The sequence below is a fragment of the Enhydra lutris genome, unplaced genomic scaffold (assembly GCF_002288905.1).
Source record: "Enhydra lutris kenyoni isolate GAN:26980312 unplaced genomic scaffold, ASM228890v2 scaffoldscaffold28, whole genome shotgun sequence".
Taxonomy (NCBI): domain Eukaryota; kingdom Metazoa; phylum Chordata; class Mammalia; order Carnivora; family Mustelidae; genus Enhydra; species Enhydra lutris.
In genome coordinates, this window is record NW_019154112.1 from 22,854,373 (window position 1) to 22,875,191 (window position 20,819).

The following is a 20,819-nucleotide window of genomic DNA, read 5'->3' on the forward strand; positions in this document are numbered from 1 at the left end:
TTATGGTTCTCACACGCTCTATCTGCTTAAATGGATCCAAAGCAAATTGTACTTGACCTCCATTTAGAGTCTTCTGCTTTAAACCAAATTCTTCTTAAGGTACACTTTAACAGAACTTCCCAGAAAAAGTTCCAATTGATTCTAATGAACCACACTGCTTAATAAATCTAAGCTAAGCTAAAAGGCACTGGAAAACCTGATCTGAACATCATTAGAACACATGCTTACTAGGAGTAAAGAATGCTGCTGAAAACAATACATGATGAAATCTACAAAAAGGGATCATTTGTCTCTAAACACAGCAGTGGCCCCCCAGACTAACAGGCTGTGTTTTAATTTCATATCAGTCAGTTACACATCTTTTAGTTAACCAGTAACAGATTTCAACTTGAACTAGTTTAAGCAAAAACAAGGACATTCATGAAAAGGGTGCATAGAGAGCTTATGCAGGCAGGGAGCTAGGTAGCCCTTTGGAAATCAATGGAACCAGTGGCTACAAGGCCAGAAGAAATTCAGATTAACCACTCTCATCTCTATTTCCTTCCATGCATTTCCTTCTCTTGTCACTCAGTGAAAAACATATATATATATATATATATTTTTTTTTTTTTTAATTGCCTATATCCACTGTGGAAAATAGCTCTGAAAGTTTCTGAGATGGTCCAATATCTTCCCACCTATATAAAAGATAGAATGAATTCTCTCTAGTCAAACTCCAAATCTCTGGATTTGGTCAGTTGGTCTAGCCGGAGACATGTACCCATTAAGACCAATTACGGACTGAGCTAGGTTCTTAAGTGGGGGTTTCATTTTTGTACAATTGAATGGTGACCTGGAGATACCAACATGACAGCTCCCACAATGACTGTGTAGTTGGCCAGTGTATCAAGAGAAGGGCTGGGGAGTCCTAGAAAAGAGGGTACGAGATAAATAAATTAATAGGTGTTCAGCTCAAACAAGGAGGAAGGAAAGCATATCTATAATTTTCAAACATGCCTAGGTATGTCATACATATTGAAGATAAAAGAAGAATGGTATTTTAAATCACAATATAAAATATAAAAATACAATATAAATATATTTAAATATAATATAAATATAAAAGAATATAATATTAAATATTATATATAATAATTTATATATTATAATATATAACATATAATATATATTATATATAAATATATTATATAATATAATATTAAATAAATAATATTAAAATATTAAATATAATATAAATATAAAAGATGAATGGTATTTTAAATCACAATCTCAAACACAATCTTCCTGAGCATGAATGAGCGTACACATAGTGTTCCTCTTCCTTCACTTGGGCTACTCTAGATGCAGAGTTTGGCTGAGTATGAATAAGACTAAATGAAAAACAAAGAATAAAGATCCCTCACGGGGTTTGTTCTTAGTGATGTTCTTAGTAATATGAGAAAAGTCACAGGAAACTAATCTTTCCTTAATCCTCAAACAAAACTCTGAAGTGTTCTATAGTATCCCCATTCAGCGGATGTGAAAACAGGGACTCAGAGAAACAATAACTTTCCCCAATCTAATAAGTACAAAAGGAGAATTTAAACCCCATCCAAACTTAGCCCAAAGACTGTCATTTTTGGTTTGTCTGTTTTTACCACAGCAACGCATTTTGGAATATAAAAGGAAAAAAAAAAAAAAAAACCTCAAGCTCTGAAGAATTTTGGTGAGAAAATATAAAATAAAAAAATACAATAAATCATATAGGGAAAGAAAATATCAGCACCAGAGCAAGGGAGGGGAAAGCCCTGGGAAATAAGGCTCATGTGTGCAGTGATGGAATCTGTAAGACATACTTGTCCAGAAATTCCATTGAACATTTGCTCAGAAAATAATGTCATATAACTCAAGACTTAGATACCTTGGTTAATGACTAGTTTCTAATGAACTTTGAAGCTCTGACTACAGTTCCCTGGGCCAACTGGACAGGGTTAATGACGTCATACAATCATTTACATTTGTTAAAACATGGGTTGGTACCTATTAATCAGAGAATCTCAGAGTATAAATTCCAGGAAGGTTCTGAGATGTCACTTGATAAGGGAGGCAGTGGAACACTCACTTCACAAGATAAGGAAACAGAAGCCCAAACAGAGTAGTGAGTTGGCCACACTCACACTGAGAATCAAAGTTAGAGTCAGTGTCTTAATTTCCACACAGTCCACTGAGAAGAGATCTCTGTGAAAGAACAGAGCCAAGCTGTCCAGTGTTGGGAGATGAGCCCCAGCCACAGTCAGGGCCCAGCCTAAGGCAGGATGAGAGTGTCGGAAACTAGAGAACAAGCCAGTGTTGGTGGGGGAGGGGCCCCGCACCTGTGGGTTCTCCTGTGGTCTGAGGGGACTTCCTCAAAGTAGCTGTTACAACTTTAAGCAAGTCATTAAAATACAACTCAGAACCTCTAGATGTACTTGGACTTTCTGAAATAGTCATGTTCAACTTTTGTTCAGTTCTGAGAGTAGTCTAATGTTCTTATATTGGGAAAAACAATTGGATAGAAGCTTCCAATTTACCAAGGCCAATCTCTTGCTCAACACAGACGGTTGCCATATGCTGATCTGGTCTCTCAACTCCTTGCCTTGGTAGGAACTTGTTACCCCCTCTCATCTGAAACTTTAATAATACAATGAAACATGACTCCATGAACTTCCTCACTCTGACACTAATCCAACCCTCTTGTTCCACACTGAACAAGTCTAGATATTTCAGTGCACCTCAGAGATACTGCACATTTGGTCCCAGACCACCGTAATAAAGCAAATATCACAATAAAGCAAGTCAAATGAATTTTTTTATTTCCCAGTGCATATAAAAGTTATATGTTGGGGCGCCTGGGTGGCTCAGTGGGTTAAGCCGCTGCCTTCGGCTCAGGTCATGATCCCAGGTCCTGGGTTCAAGCCCCACATCGGGCTTTCTGCTCAGCGGGGAGCCTGCTTCCTCCTCTCTCTCTGCCTGCCTCTCTGCCTACTTGTGATTTCTCTCTGTCAAATAAATAAATAAAATCTTTAAAAAAAAAAAGTTATATGTGCAGCACACTGTAGTCTATCAAGTGTGCAATAGCATTATATATGAAAAAGAAATGTACATACCCATATTTAAAAATACTTTATTGCTGTATGAGTTCTAGTAATTTGGGGGTGGATTCTTTTGGGTTTTCCATATAAAGTATCATGTCATCAGCGAAGAGAGAGAGTTTGATTTCTTCTTTGTCAATTTGAATACCTTTTATTTGTTTTTGTTTTCTGATTGCTGTTGCTAGGACTTCTAGTACTATGTTGAACAACAGTGGTGAGACTGGGCATCCTTTTCGTGTTCCTGATTTCAGTAGGAAGGCTGTCAGCTTTTCCAATGAGAATGATATTCACTGTGGGTTTTTCATAGATGGATTTTACGAAGTTGAGGAATGTTCTCTTTATCCCTATATTTTGAAGAGTTTTAATCAGGAACTGACGCTGTATTTTGTCAAATGCTTTTTTTGCATCAATTAAGAGAACCATGTGGTTCTTCTCTCTTCTATTATTGATTTGTTCGATCACATTGATTGATTTGTAAATGTTGAACCACCCTTGCATCCCAGGGATAAATTCCACCTGGTCATGGTGGATGACATGGTGGATGATACTGTTGGATCCTATTAGCTAGGATCTTGTTAAGAATCTTGGCATCCATATTCATCAGGGATATTGGTCTGAAATTCTCCTTTTTGATGGTATCTTTGCCTGGTTTGGGGATCAAGGAAATGCTGGCTATATAGAGTCTGGAAGTTTTCCTTCTGTTTCTATTTTTTTGAAACAGCTTCAGGAGAATAGGTATTATTGCTTCTTTGAATATTTGGTAGAATTTCCCAGGAAATCCATCAGGTCCTGGGCTCTTGTTTTTTGGGAGGTTTTTGGTCACTGCTTCAAACTTGTTACTAGTTATTGGTCTGTTCAGGTTGTCAATTTCTTCCTGTTTCAGTCTTGGAAGTTTTACAGGTTTCCAGGAATGCATCCATTTCTTCTAGGTTGCTTAACTTATTGGCATATAGCTGTTGATAATAATTTCTGATGATCATTTCTATTTCCTTGGTGTTAGTCATAACCTCTCCCCTTTCGTTCATAATTTTATTAATTTGGGTCCTCTCTCTTTTCTTTTGGATTAGTTTGGCCAATGGTTTTTTGACCTTATTAATTCTTTCAAAGAACCGACTTCTAGTTTCATTGGTGTGCTCTACTGTATCTCTAGTTTCTAACTCATTGTTCTCTGCTCTACTCTTAAATATTACACAGCCATCAGAAAGGATGAATACCCAATTTTTGTATCAACATGGATGGGACTGGAGGAGATTATGCTGAGTGAAATAAGCCAAGCAGAGAAAGTCAATTATCATATGGTTTCACTTACTCATGGAACATGAGGAATAACATGGAGGACATTAGAAGAAGGAAAGGAAAAGTGAATTAGGGGAAATTGGAGGGGGAGACGAACCATGAAAGACTGTGGACTTTGAGAAACAAACTGGATTTTAGAGGGGATAGGGTGGGGGGGTTGGGTGAGCCTGGTGGTGGGTATTAAGGAGGGCACATATTGCAAGGACCACTGGGTGTGGTGCATAAACAATGAATCTTGGAACACTGAAAAAATGAATAAAATAAAATTAAATTAAATTAAATATACTTTATTGCTTAAAAAATGCTAACCATCATCTAAGTTTTCAGTGAATCATAATCTTTTTGCTGGTTGAGGGTCTTGCCTCCATGTTGATGGCTGGTGACTGATCAAGGTGGTGGTTGCTGAAGGTGGGGGTGGCCGTGGCAATTTCTTAAAATAAGACAACAGTAAAGTTTGCTTCATCAATTCACTCTAGTTTTCACAAACAATTTCTCTCTATCATGTGATGGTATTTAATAGCATTTTACCCACAGTAGAATCCTTTTAAAATCGGACTCCCATCCTGCAAATGCTGCTGCTTCTTTATCATCTAAGTTTATTTAATATTCTAAATTCTTAGTTGTCATGTCAACAGTCTTCACAATATCTTCACTAGGAGTACATTCCATCTTAAGCAACCACTTTTTTGCTCATTCATAGAGAACAACTTCTTAGCCATACAAGTTCTATCATTAGCTTGTAGCAGCTCAGGCACATCTTCAGTCTACTCCTAATTCCAGTTCTCTTGCTATTTCCACTCTGTCTGCAATTACGTCCTCCATGGAAGTCTTGAACCCCTCAATGTCCTCCATTGGAGGGTTGGAATCTACTTCTTCCAAGTGCTCATTAGTGTGGATGTTTTGACAGCTGCCCATGAATCACAGATTTTCTTAATGACACCAAGAATGGTGAATCTTTTACAAAAGATTTTCAATTTAGTTTGCCCAGAACCTAAGAGAAACCACTATCTAGGACAGCTACATTTTTACAAGATGTATTTCTGAAATAATAAGACTTGAAAGTTGAAATTATTCCTTGATCCATGAGCTGTAGAATGTTGTGTTAGCAGACATGAAAATAATATTAGTCTCATTGTACATCCTCAGAAGAGCTCTTGGATGACCAGGTGCATTATCAATGAGCAGTGATATTTTGAAAGGAATCTTTTTTCCTATGTAGTAGGTTTCAATAGTATACTTACAATAGGCAGTAAACCATGTCATAAACAGATGTGCCGTCATCCAGGCTTTGTTGTTCCATTTACACAACACAGGCAAATTAGATCTAGCATAATTCCTAAGGGCCCTAGAATTTTTGCAAATGGTGCATGAGCACTGGCCTCAACCAAAAGTCACCAAATGCATTAGCCTCTAACAGAGGAGTCAGCCTGTCCTAGGAAGGTTTGAGGCCAGGCATTGACTTTTCCTCTCTCGCTATGAAAGTCTTAGATGACACCTTCTTCCAATATAAGGCTGTTTCATCTACACTGAAAATCTCCTGTTTAGTATAGCACCTTCATTAATTAGCTAGATATTCTGAAAAATTTGCAGCAGCATCTACATCAGCACTTGCTGCTTCACCTTGTACTTGGATGTTGTGGAATTGGCTTCTTTCCTTAAACCTCATGAATCTCCCTCTGCTGTCTTCAAACTGTTCTTCTGCAGCTTCCTCACCTCTCTTGGCCTTCAGAGAACTTAAGAGAGTTAGGGCCTTGCTCTGGATTAGGCTTTGGCTTCACGGAAAGTTGTGACTAGTTCGATTTTCTATCCAAGCCACAAAATCTTTCTCTATATTGGAAATAAGGCCGCTTTGCTTTCTTATCCTAAGTATATTCACTGAAGTAGCGCTTTTAATTTTCCTTGCCTTCATTCGCAACCTGGCTAACTATTTGGTTCAAGAGACCTTTCAACCTACCTTGGTTTTTGACATGCCTTCCTTACTAGGCTTAATTATTTCTGGCTTTAATTTAAAGTGAGAGATGTGCAGCTCTTCCTTTCACTTGAACGCTTAGAGGCCAGAGGAGCAGTCAGAACATACACGCCATTTATCGATCAAGTTCACCATCTTATTTGGGCATGGTTCATGGTGCCCCAAAACAATTATAAAGTAATATCAAAGATCACTGATCATAGATAACCATGTTAAATATAATAATAATGATCTTTAATGAAATATTGTGAGAATTACCAAAATGTTACCCAGATACACAGAGTACACAAATAGTGTTGGGAAAATGGTACAATAATAAACTTGCTCAATGAAGGGAGGCCACAAGCCTATAATTTGTAAAAAACACAATATCCATGAAGCACAACAAAGTAAAGCACAATAAAATGAGGTATGCCTATAACCATAAACTGTTCTGTTTTTCACTTTTAGTAATATAGTAGTCAATAAATTATAAGATATTCAATGCTTTATTATAAAACATATATATAACTTTGTGTTAGATTATTTTTTTCCCAATAGTAGGCTAATGTAAGTGTTCTAAGCACGGTTAAGATAGGTTAGGCTAAGCTTTGATGTTTGCTAGATTAGATGTGTTAAATACAATTTTGATTTAGGATATTTTCAACTAACAATGGAAGTTCTAAGTTGTTTCCATTTTTGAGAACTAAGAAATCCTTACTAGAAGACCCCAAGTGTACTTCCTCTTAAATACCATTGACCTGAATTAGTTCTATGCCCCTTCTTAAGAAACCAATGGCAGTAGGTTCCAGTAACATTAGGAACCAGAACAAGTAAGTTTTCAATTTTGGAAGCAAATATTGGGAGTAGTATTTCTTTCCTGCAATAAAATAATAAATAAATAAATAAATAAAGTGTTGGAGGGTAATTAGTAGGAAGGAAAGATGTGGTAGAACACAAATGGTGTTAACATTGCAGGAAGACTGTGTTTGGAAACCCCTCTGTCTAAAAGAGCAATTGGAGTCAGCAAAAACAACACGTCAGCTCCATGTAGACGTCTGATCTTGCATGATTCTGTGAAAGATATAGCACATTAAGGCAGCCAGAGTGATCTTCTTACCAGATCACTTTCCTAGAATTGGGGCTAGACCATAGAACCTTGGAACAACCCAGAGTACCTGGTAGACCCAAAGATTGAGGGTCAAGATACCCTGAACAGGAGAAAGAGAGGATAGGGATGAAAGGTATAAAGTTCCTTCTACAAACTTAGGAGGCCTGGTTTGAGTGGTACTGTCAACTCTGACTCATTTGAGCAATGAAAGAGGAGTTTGGATATTTTTGAGGAACACACTCCAAAGCTCAGAGTTTCCGACAGTGCAGAGTCCAAGGCATAGACCTCACTTGCTCAGGGATAAGGGGAGTTTGGGGGACCTGAGTTGGTTCAGACAGCCAGAGAGAATGGTTCTTGAAGAAAAAGAAGACTACAGAGGAAAGAATTGTCTAATGGCTAACTTGCAACAGTTCAGGGCAGAGGCCATCACAGATTTCATTCTGAATGTAAGCTACTATTTAATTATGGATACCTGGAGCTCTAAATGGAGGATTCTAAAACCAAACCTAAAGTCCATAGCTCGAGGCCATGATCTGGAAAAAGATTCTTCCATGAGTATAGGATGGGAGATGGGGAGATTATGTCAGAGGTTTACCATTCTTGTAGGAAAGGGTTGTCTAAAAGCTTTATACTTTGGACCTACACAAAGGCTTACATATACCATCTCATGTGTTCATTGGTCTGCTGTGAAATATTTGAAAGAAGCTTATTCTATAGCCATCAAAATTTTAAAAATGCCTATAATTCAGCTGCTAATGATAAAGTATAGGAGTATGTCTATTTGTGTGTGTAAGTATGTATGTGAGGAAAAGAAAGTGTGCGTGTGTGTGTGTGTGTGCTGGTAAATAAGTTTGGAAGCACTTAGAGACTGGGGGAATGTGACTGGATTAAAAATGAAGGACTCATTTGACAGCCCATCTTGACAGCTCCCATGCCCTAAGAGGTAGCTAAAAAGTGTTTGCCAGGAAAACCTTCACCGAGCTTGTGTCTGGATGGCCCTCAATAGAAGAAAAGTTGTCCTCATAGGAAATATCTAAAACTCATTCCCCAGGGGCAGTTCAACAAAGCAGAAACTTATCAAGTGAACAAAGCACATTTTCTTAGTAACGTTCTGGCTGTAAGCATAAATGGAAGTGGGATGCAACCTGAAAGGACCATTCAGTCAGCTTCAGGTTTCCATTTATAATTTTTATTAATTGTAGTGATAAAGCATTTACCAAGGAAATGGTCTGACATGGAATATTTTTTAATAAGCCTAAAAAGTTGTCTTATGAAACAAAAATGACTTTGGGTTTCAGGCTTGATGTGCAAACCTTAGCCTCACGTATTCTATTCCATTTAAATCCTCTGAAGTAAGTACAACTCTCACGTAGCCAGTCAATAGAAACTGAAAAGTTTTCTGGGCATTTTTCCAGAAAGTCAAGTGTATTTTCCATCAATGGCACTTTTCACCGTTTCTCCCAATATTGCTACCTACTTCTAAGATAGAGTGGAAAGCACAGGTCACCTTCAACATAGCTTATTATTCAATATGTAAGCAGAGTTACATATTGTTGTACACAGTTAAGACTCCCAAATGGTTCAAGTCTAATAACCTCCCACCTATTTTCCATATGGGTTGGTGCTGGGGCCTGAAATCACCATAGCTGCACAAGAGACAGAATATGGCGAATTTTCTAGATTATAGGTCCACAGCTTTAAAGGATGAGCTCCTGAGGGAAGTGTCAGATTAGAGCCCAGGATGTGACGCACACCCAAACTGCTAATCTGAAGGGGGCCTGGACATGTCAGTGACTAAGACGATTAAGAATATGGAAGTTTCGCGGCCCCTGGGTGGCTCAGTCATTAAGCCTCTGCCTTCAGCTCAGGTCATGATCCCAGGACCCTCCTGGGATCGAGCCCCACATCAGGCTCCGTGCCCAGAGGGAGGCCTGCTTCTCCCTCTCCCACTCCCCCTGCTTATGTTCCCTCTCACTGTGTCTCTCTGTCAAGTAAATAAATACAATCTTTAAAATAAAGAAGAAGAAGAAGAAGCTGATAGGTTTGAAGGTAAAAGGGGCTGAAAACGGCTTGGCATGGAAGCCCTATATCCAGTTACGGCTTCCTTAGACAGAGGATGCCGGAATGAACAACTCCAGAGCAGACAAAGCACAATAGTTTTTGGTTTTATTATTATTTTTTACTGTGATGATTCCAATTTACTTATATTTTGTCACATTTTTGCTTTCTTTAAAGGAAGAAAAAGAGAAAAAAGTTATGGTAGATTTTTAGCTGAAAGTTTTGGATGCTACTACTCCCTGTACATTCATGGTATGTCATCATCATCATCATCGTTATTATTAATATTATTATTTAACTCTTGGGAAAGGCTCTGAGGAAAGAAAACATTTTTATTTAGGAAAATCAATAAACTACTTGGCTGGGTAGGGAGAAGATCTGAAAAAGAGATATTAACAGTGATGCATAAAAATGAAGAAGCAATCTAAGCATGGAATGGAACTAAGAAGTCAAAAAATGGAGAAGAACCCTAAGCTCCAAGGTAGAAACTGAAGACACGGATTTGGCATTAAATGGCTCATTCCCTTTTAAGAACAGGGAAGTCAAAAATCCAAATTAAATAGGCTACCCTCTGATACCATGCTAAATGAACTTGTCTCCCCCATTCTTCAACATTGCCCACAAATCTCCAATAAATGTCCTTGCATACCTTGTTGGAGGGGACTTTTAGGAGGACATCATCGTAAACTGATGGTAACCCACACTGAAGACACTGTGAGAGTACAGCAGCAAGATAAAGAGCAGGGTATGAATATTCCACAGGACCTGGGAGCTTGTTGTAGAGGAGGTTAGGAAAGAAATCCTTGCAAATTCACAGGAATCTTGGAGAGGGCATTGGATTTCTTTTTGCAAGTGTATGTGTCCAAGCCAGTCTTAACTAGAGGTGGCATTCTATATATAATATTGAGATTGATTTAGCAACCGTATTCTGAAATGGTGAATGAATCACGCTAGGCTTCCTTGACTCTTCAGGGAACAGGGTGGCATATATAACAGCAGTTTTCAAAAATCAGAGTGGTAAAGCATTCTAAGAAAAAGGAGTGAAAGACAGCTGGCACACCACTGAAACACACATAATCGCGAAAGCCTCTTCTATCATGATAGAGTGCTAAGTGAGGCAGAATTTCTTTAAAATAAAAGAATACATTAGTTCTCTCTAGTTAAGAAACAAGTCACCTTAAGGCAGATTTTGTTAACTGGGGAAGAATTGCTTGAACAATATGTTGCCCGGGAAGATTGGCTGAGGGAAGTGGAAGCTAGGTTCCCAAAGGGGGATCATCATGCATGAAGAAGTCTTTGGGCAAAGGACACCAGAGAACAATGTCAAGATATGGACAGTCAGATTACCCACGCATAAGGCAAGGGCAGACGTAAATTATCAGTCTCAAAAATAAAGGACTTGAAACTGTTTGCTGCCCAAGCTGGTGAAGAGGTTCCCACCTGTTATGATCTCTAGTTAGTAGGTCCTGGTGTTGTGCCCTTAAAGAAGGGAATGTGTTTTCCATGGGAGAGTTAGTTCTCTGGCATGTAGCAGGAGAAAAATGGAAAAGCTCTTATATAACGTAAAGGAATTTGGAACAAAGAAGAGACCAAAATTGAAGTCCAATCCTGTCACATCCTGTCTAGCCTTGAGATTTAATATCTCTCAACCTCAGCTTACTTCTCAGCATTACTGTGCCAATAATGTACACCTTGTTTGACTTTGGGAATAATTAAATTAAAATGAGGTAAAATATATAAAGGAATCTGTCTCTGATCTTGGGCCTTTTAGGGGCTCATATCAGTTGCTAGTTCTTTCATTCCTTGGTGTCAATTGGCACATGGAAGGAAAATAAAGAATATAAACTGTTCCTTTAATCATCCCAATGTTCCCTTCTGCATATTTGACTTAAGATCTATTCTAAATTATTACTATTTACAACTGAAACAATGGTGAGTACTTTTCTCTTCTTCAAAACTATACTCAGTAGTATATTTCCAGTTCTAGATCATTTACTAGTTCTATCATATACTTAGCCTAACTGTATTCAGTTTAATTATACTATTTGCCCTTACTCAATTGATGTACAAACACTTAATATAGGTTCTCTCTTTTTCCCTCCCACCATAAGTAAAACAAACAATGTCATCACATGCTTATCTTAGCCATGGAATATATCCTTATTCTTCCTGCTTACCTATTATACTGATCTGAGAATCTACACTTATCAAAAGTTCATCTGCATAGTAATAACCCATAGATTTTATTTAAAAAGCAGATTTCTGAGCCCCACTTCATATATTCTAATTCAATAGGTATGGGAAAGGAACAGAAAATGATCTTTTAAAAAAACAGCCTCACTCATTCTGATACAAGTGGTCTTGGTCACTGTGAAAGATCCCGCCAAGATTGTAAGAGACCCAGAGGGCTAAAATATGCCATATTTCCCAAATTATTTTGTTCCTCAGTTTCAGAATGTAGAGGAGAATTTCCTAAAACCAAGTAATAAATTCACATAATTATTTTGGTTGGAAGGAAACCAAGTGAAGAAAAATCTAGTCTGGCACGTATTTTGCAGATGAAAAAACTGAGCCTCATAAAGGTAGACTGATGGGTACCTAAGAAGTCACAGCTAGTTTGTCTGGAAAGTTGTTACCTAAAACTGCTCCATTTTCTTGCCTACGTGAGCACAGCACCTCAACACCCACTCTTGCAATAAATATAATGTTAGGAATAACTGCGTATGTGTGTGTGTGTTTGTCAAAGATGAAATCTTCTCTAGACAAGCTTAAAACAAAAATAATTAAATATTATCAATTTAAAATGCACCCTAATACTATTAATATTGGCTGCTCTGAGCTAAATGTTGCTTCCAAATAACTTATTTCACATGGCTTTTCATTGTTTTATCAACATGATAAACTGTTCATTTTTTTTCTTTACCCTTCTTGAGGAAAAGATAAAACCAAATGGAACTATAATTTTCAACTTGTATTTTTAGAAACCCTAAAGATGTCATACATCCAGACTCCTGTTTATTGGAGGTTAGGGTTGGTCCTTCAACAAAAATTACCATAGCAGTTCAAGACATTTCTGTTTAGAGATTTAGCTCTTTTTCTACAAGTAAAATCTGTGCTTAGTGGTGGGACTGAAAACTTGGAGGAAAACATACATATTTAAATTTTATCCCACTTGGGAAAATCTGGACTCAGGTGCTTAAGTGAGGCTGAACAATTCCAAATAAATCCATGAGGAAAAATGTTTATAAGAAATTAAGGTGTATTCATTAAAGTATAAATTAAAGAAGAAAAATCAGTTTCTGGTCAAATAAATTATTGGGGCATCGGGGTGGCTCAGTTGGCTAAGAGAATGCCTTCAGCTCAGGTCATGATCCCAGGGTCCTAGGATCGAATCCCATATCAGGCTCCTTGCTCAGCAGGGCATCTGCTTCTTCCTTTCTCTAGCCTGATGCTCTGCCTACTTGTGCTCTTTCTCTCTCAATCTGTTGAATAAGTAAATAAAATCTTTAAATTAATTAGTTAAGAAGAACATTCTAAAACATGAGAGGAAATAATGTTGAATTTTACAACATACCATAGAAACATGAAGTCCCCAACATGTAATATATATTTTAAACAAATTGAGTAATATTTCCTAATTACTATTCAATTATTCCATGGACTCTAGACTTGCTCTAAGCAAAACAATCTCTTCCTCTTGCAAATGAAGTTATCTTCTCACACAGTTGATTTAATTTCTAGATGATACAGTTTCTTTCAAATGTGGAAATCCATGGCATTCCAGAAGGATTTTTGTTCCCAAGCCTAAGTGCAAAATTTTCTGTTTGTCCAATAAATACAATTCTGAAGGTATTCCTTTATTATTAAGCTTTCAACTAACTCTTCCTTCTTGCACTTTATTTCAAAGATCATACAGAACAATATTCACTAGACTTTCCATATTTTCCAAATTGAAATATCACAAGAAAATAATAAGTCCTATTAGGTTTGCACAATGAAAAGTAAAAAAAAGAAAAAAAAGAAAAAAAATTTTTACGGAGAAAGAAATCACAGCTCTGTGAAGGTTGATAGTCAAGCTTTAGAATGTTTACCATTTTCCTTTCCTCTGAGTTGAATTAACTGTGAGACGTGTTCAACCTTGTATCCTTGAACTCCCCATGTGAATGAGCTCCAGTTACCCATTGCAGTAATTGGCTTTATAATGGATTCTGTTTCCTTCTCTTCCCTAGCTAGCTTCTTCACTCCCTCTGTGGTCATCTTCCAGAGAAACTATTTACACTAAATCTTTCTCAGAATCTGCTTCCTGGGGGACCCAAATAGACAACCTCAATATCTGTCCATTCCATATCACTGTTCTCACCCTCTTCCTCCTTACAGACAGCCATTGTGCTCCTAAGCGACTCAGGGCACTGAAAGCTGATACCAACCAAACTAAAAAGCACCCAATTCTCCATGTTGTCTCCACAACCAACATTTGCCCTTCCTGTACTCATGCTCTTAAGACTCAAGAATCAAGATTTTTGCTGAGAATCTGAATAAATAGGTTAGACTGTGATGTTCAGATATAGCTTGTTTGGCTAGAAAAACACAGTAGGAAAATCAAAAGACTTTGTTCTTGGTCTGTCATTCACTACTTTGGTGACCTCAGTCAAATTACTCTTGTGGTTCAAGTTTCCCATCAATGAAATGAAGCCAATATCTGACATCTGTCATGAGTTGGAGTACAAAAGGCTCTGAGAATTGGAAAACTTAAGATAAATAGGACAGCATTTCAAAGAAAACTCCCAACTTAGAAGTTGCCTTTAATGATGGTATAGCCTGTTTCAAAGTTCAGATCTTCAAAAGTAGAGAAGAACCCAGGGATAGAAGAGCCCTAAAGCATTGTTGGTGGGGGGAATAAAAATGGATATGTCCACTCTAAAGAGCAGCATTCTGAGAGGATTTAGTCAAATCAAATACATGAGTACTTATGATTAAACAATTCAAATCCTAGGTATATACTTCAGAGAAATTCTCAAAAAGATCCACAAGGGAAGACACCTGGGTGGCTCAGTTGGTTAAGCCACTGCCTTCAGCTCAGGTCATGATCCTGGAGTCCTGGGATCAAGTCCCACATCAGGCTCCCTGCTCGGTAGGGAGTCTGCTTCTCCCACTGACCTTCCTCCTCTCATTCTCTCTCTCTCAAATAAATAAATAAAATCTTAAAAAAAAAAAATCCACAAGGGAGTATATGTAAGGTGGTGCATCACAACCATACCTGATAGAGGAAAACAACTTGGAAGACTACCAATGGACAGGTGGCTAAGTGATAAGTGATGAAAACATACAACACAGCTGTGCAGAAATAATCCATTTGACATTTACAGAGCATTGTGAATAGAACTTAAAACCAGGGTGACTGGGTGGCTCAGTAGATTAAACTTCTGACTCTTGATTTTGGCTCTGGTCATGATCTCAGGGTCATGGGATCGAGCCCCACATCCAGCTCTGTGCTCAACTGGGTGTTTGCTTGAGTTTCTCTCCCTCTCCCTCTCAGAATTCCTCTGCCCCCCCCCCCCCGCTCCCTCTCTCTCAAATAAATAAATAAATCTTAAAAAATAAACCAAGAACTTAAAAGCCATAGTGCTGGGAGAAAAAAAAGAAACAAAATAGAAACAATATCATTTATGATTCTTATATATTCAGACAAAAGCAATGCACATCTTCAAAACATGTAAGTAGGGACTATACATTAAACACATAAGAATGTATGCCTATAGCATGGGAAGGAAAGACAGATATTATTTATAAAGTTAAGCAATCATCTAACCAATAAATACGTTGGGGAAGGACTTGCCCAGACCTATTACAGCAGTCTGCCATGAACTGAAAAGTGTGATAAACTCAACTTTTCATACCCAAGGTCACAAAAAAAAAAAAAAAAAAAAGAATGAATGAATGAAAGGTTTAATAAATGGGTGGTCTTTGAGTCAGAGTATCTGGATTTGAATTCTGCCTCTACCACTTATGAGCTCGATTTAATCTTTTAGAATCTGTTCTCACAAACATAAAATATAAGTAATAATATTACCTACCTTGCAGTCTCATTGTGAAGGTTAGGTTAAATTGAAATGAAGCACTTGGTGTGAGGCCTGGCACATGAGAAGAACACAGGGAGTATGAAATTGTTACTAATACTCTAAAGTGATGCCTCACACCGTGTAGCAGGTTGATAGAGAAATAGTGTTTTTTTGGGAAAGATGAACAGAGAGCTTTACCAAAGCTCTGCTGCCTTCATATGCTAATGGAGATGATAGGAAAGCTTTGTATTTTCAGGTACCAATCCATGACTGACAGTAGATCATTCCAAAAATGGCAGGTAGAGAATGAGAAAGAACAGTTGTTCTTTGGTAGACAACTTTCCCTGCTTTGCCTTGGGCAGGATTGTGGGGTAATGCAGCAGTGGTCTAAGAGAACTGTGGTTCAAACAGAGCCGGCTCCAAGGGAACAAGGATTATGTGCAAGAAGTAAGTAGAGGAGCCATTACCAAGGCTCACCTGCTACCAGGAGCTCCCTGTCTGGAATTGCCATGGTTTCCTGATTAGTGCATATTGCTCTAGGCTTCCCAGATGGACAGAAAGTTATAAGAAGGAAACCAGGTAGACAAGACTAGGACCAATGGCCAATATGGTGAGCATTAGATATGCTGTAGAGTGGAATCCCAGGATTGTCATCAAAGTATGGTTTTGCTCTGTGGTCTTTACTGCTCCCAAGATTATAAGAATGAACTGACTCAGAAGTAGCCTTCACAAGAATTGTGTGACAACAGAGAAACCACAATGTGAAGAACATCCCAACAACATGAAGCTCAACATCACTGGACTGCCCCTAATACGGGGTCTGTCCTGGTAACATGGAACCCAAACAGAACAGGAAAACTGTGTGAGTTATGTGAAATGCCAACTTTCTCATGTTCAAGATCACCACAATGAACCTCTGAATATTAGCATCCCCTGAAAGCGGGCAGGGGCTCATTTCTTAAAAGTTGCTCATTTTTTTAACACATAAAAAAATCAACCAATCAATCTAAAGGGAAATAAAACCTGATTCAGTAAGTAATGTATGCATTAAATAAAAGTGGTGTTGAAAAATAGTCACAACCATTCTTCTATTTACCCATGATTCTTCTTTATTTGGCAGCTAAATATAGGGGCATGTTAATATTGTTGTCAGCTTAATAGAAGGCATTAAAGGCTCTAACAGTGGTGCAAGAAGCTATAGATAAATCTTTTCTATGCTGGGTGTTAGTAGGGTACTGTGATGTTATATGCCTGCAGGACACTTTTTTTTTTTTTTTTTACTTCTACTGCAGTTCATAAAGGAAACACTCATAGGAAAAAAAAAAATTAAACATCAAATCTAGCAAGTGATTAGCACCAGCATTCCAGAAAACTTTAGCGCAGCCTGTTTCCAGCTTCTGCTCCAACTTCATTGCTACGAAACAAGAGGAAATAGTAGTTAGGTTGATGAGATAAATAAAACACCAAAAATACACCTAAAAATGTATATATTAGCATTTGGACATAGAGTCTCATATAAAAAATTATTTATAGTGGGAAATTTTTATTTTCCCCTTAGGAGCTATTTTCTTGTTACACAATTAACGGCATAATAAAGACCTACAGCTGTACCTTCACATCAAACTCTGATCTCTTGAGAGTTCAGCAAGCAGCTCTGGCCTCATGCAAAGGGTTATGAAGGCTTTGGGGGGCTGGTGCAGCCTTAAGGTACAGCATTTCCACATCCCACCCATAAGCCCTCACCCACTCATCACTTGACTGCTGTCCCACCCCTTTCCTTTAGTGCTGATGACTCCACCATTCCCTAGAATGTAATCTCTCAGACAAGGAGGGAACGAGAAGTGGGACTGGAACAAATCCTAGCTTTTGCAAAATGGACCATTACAAAAGACAGACAGCAAGTGGGGCTCCTATTGTTGTTTTTGTTGTTGTTCCATATACTGATTCAACTGGATTTATAATGCTACTGTGTGACATGGGAGTGATTTTCATAATTTCTTTATCCATCCATCTCCATGTGTTCCTATTTGACAAGGTTGGACTCTCCAGCACAGAAGATATAAACTTAATGGAGGGATTAAGTAGATTAACAAGTCAAGAAAGGAAGTTTAAAAGAAAGTATCAGAGATAAGGGCAGAAGAGAAATTTAGTTCTAAAATAGCACTCTGATTGAACAATGACGAAATGGCACTAATGGAAGGAGATGTCCATAACTTTATACTTCTGGGTACCAATGGAGCATTCCAAAATGGCAGGTGGAGAAGAGAAGAGGCCCACTGCTCTTCTGTAAGCAAGTCTCCCTGTTTTGCCCTGGGCTGGATCACAGGATGATGAAGCCATGGTCTGGGAGACCTGACTCCAAAAGAAGCACCAGCTATGTACAAGGGCTAAGTAAAGCAGACCAGAAACCTGAGTATTGTATGGCCAAGCAGCGAAGCAGAGTTGTGAAACGTGGACACATTCTGTATCATTTAGGAGAAACTACATTTGTTAGATGAGAAGGAGGAGGAAAGGAAAAGGCTACCAAAACAAGGGGGTAGCTCCACCACTGCACTAATTTTTTCTGGCCACAGAAAATCAGTAGTCATGAAATACCTAAGTTGTAGTTTTCATCATCTGGGGTTCTCCAAAGCTTTAAAATAAAAGGAGGAAATGACTAAATCGCATCTTCTCCTTTTCTAACAAATAAAAACTACTGTCTATTTGATTTTCCTGAAAGTACCAACATTTGGTAGCTAATACTGCAAGAGATTTAAAGGAATCATCATCCTTTAGCTAATGCTTATGAAGTGTTAGGTATTTTATACACTCAGCACTTTGCATGCATAAATGCAAATCTTCACCATTATCCCTTGATCTCATTTTACAGAGAATGAAATTGAGGCTCAAAAAAATTAAATATAGTGCCCAAGGCCACAGCATTTGAAATTAAACCCTGGTTTGTCCAGTGTTTTCTATTTGTTTTTGTTGGTGGTGTAGTCATTAGACTGTCTTGGCCATATATGAAAACCCATATTGTGTCTGGCTTATAAATGATCAACTGCATCATTGAAAGTACTTAAACAGATGATATGCAAGGATATAAGTACAGACAGGATAGTAACATTCAGTCAAATACTAGACTCAATGTCCTCTGAATTCTTTTCATTTACGATTTATAATTATGTAAGTAATTAAGTCAGATCGAAGAGGACTAGGTAGCTCATCTGCTGTGACCATGCTGGCAAACCCAGCACTATTTCTCAGTTCTTCCTGAACTCATGGGCAGATCAAAGTCATGTCTGGAATCACAGTTTCGCAGTTTGAAGGGATGCATTATGCTATGACAGGTAGAGTTGGGGGATTTTCGACATTTTGTGAAGTCTTTAATTACCTTTGCCAATCTCAGTACATACGGCATTCAATAACTTGGGAAAAACAAAGGTCTGACATTTCAGAGAGATGAAGTTCATTAATAAGATAAATAAATAAATCCTATGTTTCAGACGAGCCCCCTGGTAGTTGAGGCTCGGGATTGTCTCACGCTGCCAGTTGAGCAACACACTTATTTTGGATATAAGAAAATATAAATAAGAACTTAAGGCATTTTTAAACATCATAATTTTGAAGGGACTCAAATCCCAATTTTTTTAGTGAACTTTGGATAATAAGTAATGTAGGGTGTAAAACTTTAAACCAATGTTACAGAAAGCATTTCTTAAAAGAATGTGATGTGTGAGTTTTTTTCCCTTCTTATACAAAACCATTCATGTATACTTTTCTCTGCCAAAAGAAAGCAAAACAATCTACGTATGTGCCCTTGTAACTATGAAACCAGACTTCCCCCAAAAATGTTATTTACAGGAAATATATATAATCGTATTGCTATATACTCATTGTTTTCCAAAAGATTTTAAATGTATTTTGGACATTTATGTAACTACTAACTTCGGTGTGAAAACACAAGATCCAGATCAGAATTTATTGTCCAGAAGCCAGAGTTATAAAACATGCAGTAATTAAGCGTGCTATAAAAGTAGCCTGATAGATAGATAATATACATATAACGGATACCAGAGAGCATCACATTAAATCTGGGGTCAAAACATTTAATATCTGGATAACCTGAGCTCCAAATAATTATAAGCCCTGATCTTATTTTGTTTATCTTGAGAAATTAGCACACAGAGGAATGTAAGTCCACTTAGTTCCCTGACTTTTGCTCAGCTTTACCATGACTCATGACAATGCCCAAACCAACAATAATCTATTGAGATGACTTTGAAGGAGGGACCTCAGTTTTACAAAACCCCCACCTCTCTTACATTTGATTCAGCTGTGTCCCTAGAAAAGAAAAATAAATGACACTTGCTTGTCTTTTTATTGACTACTTCAGAGTAAGACTTTCAGATTGCAGATCTGCCCCTTGTCCACCAGTTGAAAGAACAAAGGGAAATTAAAAAGAAGAGGCTTCATTCTCTTTGTTGAAAATAAGGGAAGCTGGGCATCTCTGTGACTCAGTCAGTTAAGCATCCAACTCAGGTTTCAGCTCATGGGTGGTGAGACTGAGCCCTGCACTGGCTCCTTGCTCAGCAGGGAGTCTGTAGAAGATTCTCTCCCTCAGCTCCTTCCCCCACCCCACTAAAATAAATAAGTAAATAAATAAATAAATCTTTCATAAAAGAAAATATGGGAAGCAATTTCCCTCCCTCCTTCATAGAGCATCTACTTTAAAAAAACTCGTCACTGTAATTGACTCCCTTGGAAATACATATTCATTCCTCTGAAAAGTCAGTGGGCATTTTGTCAGCTTTAAGACCCAGCAATGTCTTTCTCAAGGCCTTTGAGAACCATTCCTTTGTATAAAATGTCCAGATGAGACAGCTTCCCTGTTTTCTAGTCTCTGAGAGAGGGTAAGAGCCTAACTTTGGCTAAGTTTAGCGGACACCTGGCTCCAAGTGGTAAAACTAACTCTTATCATAAAGATATGAAAAGTGTACTTTTGCTTGGCATAAAGGCAATTAACTAACATGGTTGCCCCAATTGCCAGGCAATTTAGGGTGAACTATGTATAATAAATACTACTGCCAAGTCATTACTTGAGGATGCATTGAATTATTGTTTATCTTGACAAACGTGTATATAATGGGTTGTATCCTCTTGACTATGTGAAGGGTGAGATTTCTACCCGTCTTTGCCATCTCTGTGTGATTGTGATGCATATAACGTTCTGGTTTAATGCTTATTTAATAACAAAA

The 20,819-nt window shown here is 37.8% G+C and overlaps 1 protein-coding gene across 1 annotated transcript in view; it reads right to left on the reverse strand.

The window, feature by feature from the left end:
• Window positions 1-5,165: 5,165 nt before the first annotated feature.
• The window catches only part of LOC111152487 (muscular LMNA interacting protein), a 155,391-nt gene continuing 139,737 nt past the window's right edge, over window positions 5,166-20,819 (reverse strand). The window contains exon 14 of the mRNA XM_022510962.1: window positions 5,166-5,313. Coding sequence (XP_022366670.1) covers window positions 5,166-5,313 — 148 coding nt within the window. The remainder of the gene's footprint in view (window positions 5,314-20,819) is intronic.